The 11,645-nt window shown below is 35.7% G+C and overlaps 1 protein-coding gene across 6 annotated transcripts; it reads right to left on the reverse strand.

The window, feature by feature from the left end:
• Window positions 1-1,629: 1,629 nt before the first annotated feature.
• Window positions 1,630-11,143, reverse strand: LOC114317545 (protein MEI2-like 2). 6 transcript variants are annotated; one of them, XM_028264283.2, is made up of 13 exons: window positions 10,837-11,143; window positions 8,888-8,948; window positions 8,654-8,794; window positions 8,099-8,568; window positions 6,972-7,130; window positions 6,742-6,858; window positions 6,442-6,593; window positions 4,417-4,508; window positions 3,324-4,275; window positions 3,154-3,238; window positions 3,001-3,069; window positions 2,623-2,802; window positions 1,630-2,268 (listed from the first exon to the last, which is right to left on the reverse strand). In XM_028264283.2, the coding sequence occupies exons 2-13, from the start codon at window positions 8,916-8,918 to the stop codon at window positions 2,152-2,154; spliced, it is 2,565 nt and encodes an 854-aa protein (XP_028120084.2). In that variant the 5' UTR covers window positions 8,919-8,948; window positions 10,837-11,143; the 3' UTR covers window positions 1,630-2,151. The 6 variants fall into 6 exon arrangements, with proteins under 6 accessions (XP_028120084.2, XP_082743531.1, XP_082743530.1 ...); XM_082887405.1 differs by having other exon boundaries at window positions 1,630-2,333; window positions 10,837-11,142; XM_082887404.1 differs by having other exon boundaries at window positions 1,630-2,337; window positions 10,837-11,142.
• Window positions 11,144-11,645: the final 502 nt, after the last annotated feature.

Raw genomic sequence — 11,645 nt, forward strand, 5'->3', positions numbered from 1 at the left:
TGTTTTCCGTATTGTCATCAGAATTTTATTTTTGTCCCCCAGTTAAAATTGGCATCGGCTCTCTAAACTTTGAAGCGTGATGATTCTATTTTACCCCAATCAAATGCATATTTTGTGCAATTGTAATTAGAATGTCAAAATGATCTTGTGACTGTTTGAGTTTTACTATATTTAGACTGTATTTGGATTTTAGATTTGTGAAAGGGTTTGTGGAGGGGAGAAAAATGGAAGGCGAAGAGAGGAGGGCAAAAATGTGGCTTCTACTTCATTTTTCTTTCCCTATCTTTTTTGTTTTTTGTTTTTTGTTTTCCTCCACTTATCCCTTCACAAATTCGATATCTAAACACAACCTTAAGAATAAATAAAAAATTGTCTTCAAAAGGAAGAATAAATAGATAAAATGTAGTTGATTATAAATGAAATAGGTCCCATAACCATAGCATTGGAGATATGCATAACTTTCATTGAGGTTTTCAACCAGTTAATTACAGCCAAATGGCTCTCTTCTACAAGGATGCAAGAAGTGTGCCTGAGATTGGTTCATCTTGCAGAGCGAAAAGAGACTCTTAACATTAGGCATCATCAACATTTTCAATTTGGGACAAAAACTTGATTGCTTTATCTTCAGATTTATTGATATATTGATTTACATAATGACCTTTCTTCTTGCAGATGTAGAATCGATCAAACTTCCTTTTTCCCTCAACTGAGAATCTACTCTCTTAACTATTTGAAGTTGTACCGCGATTTTTGAAAATCACACTTATATTTTACTTTATTCAGGTCAAAATTGGAGATATTTTTAAGTACTCCTTTTGAACTTTGATATTATGCATGCTGAATGACTAGCTCCCTCCCTTTGGCAACATTAATAATATGCAGTTGAAACAGACTTTCTATGTGCACTATTCTGTAGTTTGTTTTCTTTGAGAGTGAATTTGGCATTAGCTTTTCAAGTGAATTTTTGATTTTTTTAGAAGCTAAAAAGCGAATGTTTTTGGGAAGTTGCTACAAGTTTTTTTTTTTTTTTTTTTGAGTCGAAAAGTTGAATTACTTTTTGACTTTTTTAACTGATGAAAATATATTTTATGGCTTTTTATCTAATTTAGCCAGAATATAACCTTCTTAGCTGCATCCTAAACAAACTCCGAATACGTGCCACGTTGAGTAGAGCACTTCATCACTACATCATTGAAATATGAACAAGAGGTTCTCCAATGTTCTCATCCTTCATGTTCCAAATAAGCCCAGATGTGATATTACCACTCTATGCATGGGTTCTATATTCAAATTTAGGACATCAATAGGCACAGTATTGACAATAGACTTGACAGCACCAAAACCCATATATACATTGAGGAACTAAAACCACTTTCACACCCTTTATGCATAATAGACCATAGTAAATGGGGAAATGTAAAATTTGAAATTGTCACAGAGAACTGAACACAACAAACTCTTACAACAGCACATTCATCCATCTCATCATAATGAAGTCATCATTTCAACAGAAACTTGTTTCCCAAAACATTTGATACATTTGAAGTCCCTTTAACAATAACCAGAGAGTCATTGACTGTCTAATATTGAAATAATACAAGTAGATGCAAAGCAATGTGTACAATCTCATGCCTCAAAATTACACATTTTCATTTAAGTCGATAATAAGATTAACAAATGACATTGTGTCTTCCCACTTTACAAATTGTAGATAGGCCCAACTACACTTCACCAGCCGAAAAAGTTCAACCCACAATGCACATTTTTCTCATATACTTACTATTATAGTATTCCAAAATAAACATAATATTTGCAGATTGATTTACCCAACCTCTAGTAAAAAAATATCAACAAAAAAATAAAGACTCCAAATTGAAGCAATGAGAGGATATACCATGCACATACTAGTTGATCGATGCATATGGTAACCATTGATCTGCACATCAGTCAAAATACCCCTGCTGCTGCAGCTCCCAAAGCTCTCTTGCGAAATGTCAAACTATGATACAAAATCTACAAGCTTCCTTTCTCTGGTTCACCTTCTAAACTTATAGAAATATATATACATATATATATATACGCAACAGCACTCACAGCCACCACTAATTTGGACTGTGGGCAATCAGCTTCGATCTCACTACTGTTATGCTGTTAGCTCTCATCTGGACTGCCCTCTGATGGACTTCCCAGAGAATCCCCTGAGCGAGACTCATTTGATTGATGGACTTGGATGTTCAAACCATTCATCAGAAGATGATCCGGGATAATCTACCCAGAGAGACTAGTCAGTCAGCAATTATTACATCTAACCTAAACAAATTGGGGTGCTATACCTGTCTTCAAGATAGCCACGACCAAAAATAAACAAATATAGGATGACATTAAAATCTAATGTAATGAATACAATTCAATGAACCACATTAATAGGAAAGTTCAATATGAGGATACACTATGGATTGGTCCTAGAGCACGGAAAAGGAACCAGAATGTTCTAGGTCGGTTATGGAAGTTCTGGTATGTTAAAGGTAATATAATATGTAATTTATTTTATCAATGAAATGGGAAAGCTGAGGATATAGATCTCAGTTGCTTTAGCTTTCATAATGTAATTAACAATGTTACCTGATCAACAGCCTCAGAGTCATCCGAGTGGAAAAGAATTGGCCGGCACCGCTTGTCTTCATTCATCAAACTGGAATTCTGGAAGTGGGTGGCAAGGGCTTCCTTTCCCTGAATTCGGGCATATGCCAATGAAGCAACTTTCTCACTGTTGAACTTCTCCCACTTCTTTCCATTAAATGCCTGCGCAAATTAGGAACACGAGTAGATTATGTAAGTTGCTTTTGAAACCTCACGATTCGGGATATGTTCATCTGCAATTAAGAAATGTCATATTCTGGCAGTTTGTAGTCTGAACGCAAATTGTATGGACTCAAAGGAAAGGAAAAGGTCAACTGCCCAAAGCAGAAAAATTAATCAAGACACAACTAGTTTGAATACCTCATAGAACGGAACAATGTGTGAAGGAGAGAGCATATTGATAAATGCATAACCCACATTACATTTATTCTGCATTCACACGCACAAACCACTATCAGTTGCAATGAATTTAAGAAAATGGTATAGCCTCATCAGATGCCCACAAAAAATCACCTTGAAATCAATGGGCAGATAGAGAAAATCATAGGTGCCCCTGTGATTTTCATCAATTGCAGCTAGCAACATCTTTGAGGTGTACCTGGATGAAGACAAAAGTTAGTATCACAAAGAAATCCAGCACTAGCTGTTATTCACATGAATCAGAAGGATTACAGAACCCATACTTGTTCGGGATGTTTTTAATCATCAAAGTTGTCCGAGTATCTTCACCACTTGTAATCGTATCCAAATCAAGCTGAAACTGTTTCTTGCTATCTATCTGGTTCACATTGTTCTCAACATGCCGGCTTCGTCCACGCTCAAAACCCTCCATGCTGGTGGGTGTCAATCCCGGGTAATGACCATTACTTAGGAATACAGGACTAAGCCTTGGCAAAGATATCATCCTCAGAACAGGAGAACCATTTTCTGATATGTTTCCTAAAACAGCAGCGCCAGCATTCACAGCAGCACGGGCACCCACATTCATCAAAAAACTGCCGTCATTGTGGCTTAAACCCATTCCTCCAAAGATAACAGGACTCATGAATGATGTTTCTGGAGAGTCCTGGTAAAAACCAAATTGCCTTTCTAAAGGAACACCAGATGGGGCAGATCCAACGTGATGACGAGGATAGTGTTGAGATGAACCGAGGAAAGATCCGTGGTGATTGGTAAATGGGAGGCCATGGCTCTGTCCACTTGATGTAAGTGGATGGCCCATAGATGGTGTTCGCCAGGCAGAAGAATTAGTTTGCTCTGGGTACAGATTAGGACTTCCCCAAAGAAATTGTGGCCCAGACAATGTTTCAATACCAGATCCATTTGAACTTGCAGCACCAAAAGAGGGCATGGTCCCAGAATACTGATTCAGCTTTGGCTCTGGGAATGAATGAGACTGTTGAATGGAAGCTCCATGGTTTGAATTTGTGTTGGTAAATTTATGCTCCACATGGCTAACTCTTCCATTGCCAATAGGTGCAACCCTTGCAGAGTTTGATATCTGAGGATGCAGACTTGAAGCTAATCCAGGTATATTATTCCCAATTGTGGAACTTGGAGACCTGATGCCAGGGGAATGACTGAGAGTTTGCAGAGGACTACATTCTATAGGGCTACCAAAAAGTGGCCAGCAACCTGCCAGGAATGTGGGTATCAACCCAACTTGTAAGATAGCTGTTACAGTAAAAGAGGACCAAGAAATCACAACTCAAACAAGAACACAGACTAACTCTACAAGCTCAACAATATGGGAAAACAATCACAAAAAGGCATCACCTGGAGGGGAGTTGGTTATTGAGGAATCCATTTGAAGCCGGAAACTCCGAGATTCATCTTGTTCAGGCTCTTGGTTCAGTTGCAACATAAGGCTAAAGGTACATGTAACAAGGCAACAATTGTATTAAACAGTTGTTTTAGAGAGAGAGAGAGAGAGAGAGAGAGAGAGAGCCTCGTAACAAATTCTAGAAATCAAACTGCAGCACAAAATAGCATGAGTTTAACAATAAGTCACAAGAAAAAGCTACTTCCTGCACTATGTTTATGTTACCCTCTATGATAGTTTCACAAACTGGCATCATGTTCAACATAAATCTTGAATTTCAGTGGGCATACTTAAAATCATAACAGAAAGGTTTTAAAAATTTTAAATTGACATGTGAAGGGGACAAGTTTAATATCATACCGTTCCTCTACAAAAACAATCAAATTAGAATAAGTCAAGCAAACGACTGCAAAAACCTTACTGAAATCACTGTAACAGCTCTCTTCGTAGGATATATAATAGGGGTGTAAAAAGGAAACCAATCAAACTGATTCAACTGACCAAACCAGACCGAACAGGCCATTCTTTGTTGGCTTTTCAATTGGAATTAATCTGTTCGGTTTTGCTGACTTTACTTCCTTGGTTTTCAGTTAGGTCTTGGTTTTCTAACTTTGAGAACCAAAGTTACTGAGACTGATCGAAATGTATGTGGTGCAGAAGTATATTATACTCATGCACACACCTAAACAAATCCTTATAGCAACCCCAAATCTAAATCAAATCCCAATCTGGAGATTCCGAGCCCCTCTCTTACAGAAGTTACACTTATTGTGGTGTAAGACGACAACAGGATGATGGTCTGTCTTCATTTGATGCCTTCAATTTCTCGAAAAGTGAGGTTACCAACGAAAGGAAAAGGACTGATGGTACCACAGGTACACACCTACCAACATATATCAATATTTACACACATGTATCTCGTTCAATGACTAGTTTTGTTCCAAATTATGGTTGTGCTATAAATATTATGGTTGGATTTTGGGAACTCATGGAGTGCAATTTGTAATCCCTGGTTGGGAACAGGGATGTCGAGTGGTCGCGGCAGTGGTTGTCAAGGAGGAGACAGGATGAATAAAAACCAACCCCATCCTGCCCCACCACACTGCATTACCATTCCTATTTGTAAGAGTGTAGATGTAGATAATATTCTCACCATCTCATCCTCATTGGGTTCTAATGCGTACTTTACACCTGCTTTCTTATTTAAATTCTTTCTAATGTCAGTGGTATGCTATGCATACATAACTAAACACTAGGAATCTCCACTACATAAAAAGTGAAGCAATTGTTATAGCAGAAGAGCTCCATAAAATGTATTAATTAAAAAAAAAGAAGAAAAAAAAAAGAGGTGTCCCTCTTTAGAACCAAAATGCTTCCCAAATTGATAAAATAATAATTAAATGCCTGCCCCTATCAAGTTAAGACACAAAGCTTTTAAGTGATGAATGGTAGTCATATAATGATCGTTCTGTTATACTTCCTGATAAGTAAATTAAGTTTCCTTAGAAAGGGCATTAAGGGAAGACCACCCGTATACAAAAGATGGAAAACAAAACAAAATCTGCATGTCCATTTCTTTTTCTTCAAATACTACCTAAAATCCATCACTCACCTGTAACTTCCTCCATGACATTGACATATCTATCCATTTCTTAAATGCAATTGGCTAAATGTCAATTATTCTCTGTTTCATTTCAGAAGGGACAAACCTCCCAATACTTAACATAGAAATTTACAGACAGATAAATTCAATTTAGCCAGCAAAAGAGAGGAAACTCAACCACCAAATACAATCAGCATTTTTGCAAAACAAAAAATGCAGTAAATAAGCAATAAACGTGCCCAGCAATTGTAATGGTAAAATGAAATTAGGGAACTTGTTTGAAGGGAGAGCATAAGCTGATCAACTGATGAAAGTAGTTTAACATGAACACCTAATACACTTGTAAAGTTGAGAACTAAGAAAGTCAGACACGCACTTTCGACGTGCTCCTCCAGGGCGGCTTGGTTCGAGCTTTATGCGTTTACCAGCTATGTCACTCATATTTAAGGACCTAAGTGCTGCTTCAGCGGCTCTAACATCATAAAATTCAATGAACTTATGATGCCTCTTGTGTGGTGTTTCCCTTATCTGCTTGTACAATTAAGACCAAATTTACTCAGATATCAGCCAAGTTATTACAAAAAGAATGCCTGAAGGAAGAAAGTTAGAAAACCATGATGAACAACAAATGAAAGGGGGGGGGGGGGGGGGGGAAACAAATAGAATAATTTATCACCTCTTTAACCTCGCCATAAGCCCCAAATATTTGACGAAGGTCATCATTAGAAACTGAAGGATCCAAATTAAAAACTACTAAAGTTCCTTGATTAATGTCCTTATCTGATGGGTTATCCTGGTGAGGTGCCAGAAAAGGGGAAAATACAGGAAAGAGAAAAGAAAACAAGTAAAAACAATAGATCAATATGTACAAACTAAACTACATGAAGCAGAAAATTTGTTTCAAACCTTTGGAATTGAGAAGTGGATGTCCAGTTTCCTCCGCTTTAGTGGCTTGTTTTGCAATACCCTCATAGCAATTCGAGCAGCACGGATATCATAATAAGATATCATCACAAAGCCCCTATGTTTACATGCAGTGTATAGAGTTCTGATGTCGCCGTATTGCTAAGGATAGAAATATCAAAATTTGTGAAGCAAATGAGATCTGTTAGTAATTTGTTATTTGATCATAAAGAATGGTAGTCATATTTCAGACCTGTAACTCATATTCTTCCTACCATGCAGTTAAACAGCCACAAACAATTTAATTATAAGACTACCAAGAAGAAGAAGAAAGTGGTCCAATAATTTTATTCCAAATCAAGAAACCGACATATCAAAGAGTATACCAAATAAGGTCTGGAACATCTATGCCCGCAGGTTTAGAAGAATGATAATATGTTACAGAATCAGAAAAGGGGCCTTAATCATTAAGAAGGATAAGACTAGAGACAGACCTAACCTTTAGCATTATTTGCCCAAAGTGGTCACATTCAGACTCAAACCCGCAAACTCAAGCTTGGCAGCCCAGGCTTTTACCATTGCACCAAGCAACGATGTAGAAATAGAAAGGAAAATATCATGGTGGTTGCATATGATATCAAGGAAACTTGCAACCAGTCACTTCAATAAACCCATTCCCCAAGATGAGTTATATTCATTCTTGACTGGATGGACAACTGGGAGAGAAAGGCAGAAGAGAATAAATAAGCATAGTAAAACAATAACCGAAGAACAAGATGATACATCCCCATGAAGATCAAAGTCTCTCTCTCGATGCTCTCTCGATACTTCTATTGGGACAGCTAATCTTAGAGAATATATGCCAAAACAAATGCAAAATCAAACAGTGAGTCATGAAAGAAAATTATGTGCAATTCTATAGGGAAAAAAATAAATTGGAAAAAATAAAAATTTTAAATTGGTACGAGAATGGTGCTAAATATATCCACAGAAGCAGCTATGAAATTATAATAAAAAATAAAGAAGAAGAAGGAGATAAGAAGATAAGACAACCAAGTGCAAAGAAGTGGTAGTGTGACAATATTAAACAAATCCTAACTACAAGGAGGTGTATAACCAACTTGAATTACCTCAAAGAGAGTTCTCAGCTCCGAGTCCTCAACATTACTATTAATGTTTCGAACAAATAAGGTTCTGGAAGGATGCTCCCCATAAGGATGTTCTCCCGCAATATTTCCCACGCCATTTGCAAAGCCATAATGAGCAATTCCATTCCCAACAACACCCTCAGACAAATTTATCTTTGACATAATCTTACCCAAACTTTCCTGTGGATCAGATTCCAATTCCAGGCCGCCTCCACTGCCAAAAAGATCAGACTCTTCCAAGTCATCCAATTGATTAGGAAACCCACTACAGTCAAAACCATCCATTATGCCAGCTAAAAGTTCATCCTCATCATCAGGAAGCAAGCTTCCAATTGCTTGATTTTCGACATCTTCAAGCAGGTCCATACCTTCAACATCTGGATGGAATTTGTTTAAGCTGGATGAGATATCATCAACAGATTGAATTCCATAATCTGTATTATTTAAGTTCACTGCCAAAAGAGAAAGAAAGAAAGAAAATTATTTTATCAAAATGAACATGGTATAGGGAATCTTAAAGCAAAACCTGGTGCATACACTTATCATGTGGAAGAACCGGCAATGAAGTAAAGAAAAGGGTAGCATCACTTGAGGGACGATATACATCAGATCTAGACGAGACTCCCCATGCTCTGCTTCCCACTGCCTTGGAAACATTAATCGGAATCTTTGAATGACCTAGCACACATGATCACATGACTCCTCAATATAACACACTTTGCTTTTTGTTTTTAGCTAACAAGAAACAAGAAGACGGGTTTTAGGAATTACAAGAAGTGGTATCCTCTGAAAACTGCTCCATTGCATTACCTTACAGCCAATAATAAGAAACCTACAGACATGTACGAGTTAATAAGAAACCTACTGAAACTTGAAAGCATTTTTCATCAATAACCCCATGGGGGGGGGGGGGGGGGGGGGGGGGTGGAAGAAATACAAAAGCTACCAAACCTGAAATACCTTGGAACTGCAGTTGTGATATGAACAGTTAGATAGATTTAAGCTACTAAAAAACAACAACTTCAGTTGCATAAAGTATCAGCAAAATTGTCAAAACACCAGCATCAGTAAGGTCACTGCAACCACTAACGGAATGGATACAAGTATAACAAGTCCACTAATCCATACAAAGTAGTATACCTATTTGAACTAACTTCCTGAGATCTTTAAACCTTATAAACTAAAACAAAAGTTTTCATACTTTTAATTAATTAAACCTTTCAAATTGAAAACACTACATGCACTTATACGTGACTGCCAAAGCCATTAAGACCATTATTAAGGGGGGGTTTCGTAAGTAACATGATCAAGGCTGCATATTCCTTGAGAGAAATCACATATACAACAATTCTCCATATTTAAAACCAGCAAACAAGGCTTCATCAACCTCAACAAAGTCATTCTAACTAGCTAGGACTGTAAAAGAACCTAGTTGTTCATGAACAGTTCAAGTTCGGTTCATTTAAATATCATTTTAGCTCAGCTTGTTTGCTAAATGAACGAGCTCAAGCAAAACTTTTAGACTGGTTTAGTAATCGAACCAAGCTTGAGTAGAACCAAGTTCAGCTCAAATCGGCTCATGAAGACAGGGATATATATATATATATATTTTTTTTTTAAAACAATTTATCAACTAATATTTTTATTAACATATTAATTTTAATTTTTTTTTATATTTAATGTTTGTGCAAATTTACGTATTTGATTGATGAAACTTATTAATAATATGAGCATTCTTTTATATTTTACTCATAATCTACACTTTCTTATCTTAATGTGCAAGTTAATTTAGGTTTGATTTTCTTTCCAAACTCAATCTTGAGAATGGCTTGTTTATATATTTGAGTTGACTTGAGTCGAGCTTAAGCTCCTCAAAAAAAAAAATGAACAAAGCTCTAGCTCAATTCTTTAAACTCGACTAGAGATCGGCTCGAACTAGAATCCAACTAATTTTCAGCAAGCTGAACTTGAAAACCCATAGGTCGCCTAGGCTTGACTTGTTTGCAACCCTATAATTGGCCAAACTACTGATGAGATTGAGTCTTCCTTAAAAACAGTAACTCCCATTCCTTCAGAAATGGTAAGTTATTTGGTGCAGTAAGTGGGGTTGATAGTATCATCTTAAACTAATTTTTTTAAGAATGCCCCATGAATTTATTAAAACCTTACCACAATGATTCAATAAAATTCTAAACAAAGCCCATGAATTCCATGACTAAACCTTTGGATCATACAGGAAAGTAAAATGTTACAGACTACCTCAAGAGCATCATGGTCCAAAATGAATTAAAATCAATCAAATTTTTTATTTTTTTATTTTTTTTCAAAGAGTAGGGAGTGAATTCACAGGAAGAAAAAAAATTCAAATGAAATTATTTTGACACAAACGCAGACAAAACTCAATGAGTATCACACATCAATACAATACACCAAAAAATAAAAATTCAAATGAACTTATTTTGACACATAAACGCAGACAAAACTCAAAGAGCATCACACATCAATACAATACACCAAAAAATAATTACCACAAATTTGGCTGTGTGTGATGTCTCTCTCTCTCTCTCTCTCTCTCGGTACTTTCAATTTATTAGTAATCCAAATAAACTCCAAATTCAACATTTCACAGCACCAACACTTCAAATTTTCCCAAAACATTTAAAAAAAAAAAAATCATCAAATTGAACAAAGAAAATCATACACATACAAAGAAAATATACCTGAAAGAAGTCAGCGAACCCTATACGAACCTCGACGATTGAACATTAACATGCAAACATTTTTGAGAATCCACAACAAAATCGTCGTAGAAAGTAGAAAAGAGTTGTGAAGAGATAGGATTGTCTTTCTTTCACTCAATTACTCTTCTTTTTTTCATTTTCTTTCCCTCTCCAGTCAACATATATATATATATATATATTCGGAGAGAGAAGATCGTGAGAGAAAGCAATGAGAAGAAATATTATTGATTGATTTTGCAACCCAACGTGATCATCTATTTATTTATTTGTCATAAAACCGATATTCTGATGAATCAGCTTTTATACGTATTAAATTAAGTTCCTTTTTTTTGTTTGTTATATATGGTACTCCGCGTCAGTTTTTTTTTTTTTTTTTTGTTATTTATTTATTTATTTTGGTTATATATATATATATATATATTTGTTATATAGGGTATTTTGGGTGTTTGTTATTGAAAAGAAAAATTATTGATTGATTTTGCAACACTATGTGATCATCTTTTTTTTTTTTTTTTAATTTACTTGTTATATAAGATATTCCTTTTATTTTATTTGTTATATAGATCAGTTTATATGTATCAAATTAAGTTTTTTTTTTTGTTTGTTATGGCCTCGTTTGGGAAGTGGCTATTTTAGTAAGCTGTTTGGCTTTTTGACTATTTTAGTAGGTTATTTTAGTTTTGTGTTTGGGAAGTTGGGTTAAATTTTTATTTGAGTTGGTGTATTAAAAAATGTGTTGAAAAGATGTTTGTAATTAAAATGACCATTTTGTCCCTACAATTATATTT

This window comes from Camellia sinensis, chromosome 9 (assembly GCF_055761805.1).
Source record: "Camellia sinensis isolate YWXY chromosome 9, ASM5576180v1, whole genome shotgun sequence".
NCBI lineage: Eukaryota > Viridiplantae > Streptophyta > Magnoliopsida > Ericales > Theaceae > Camellia > Camellia sinensis.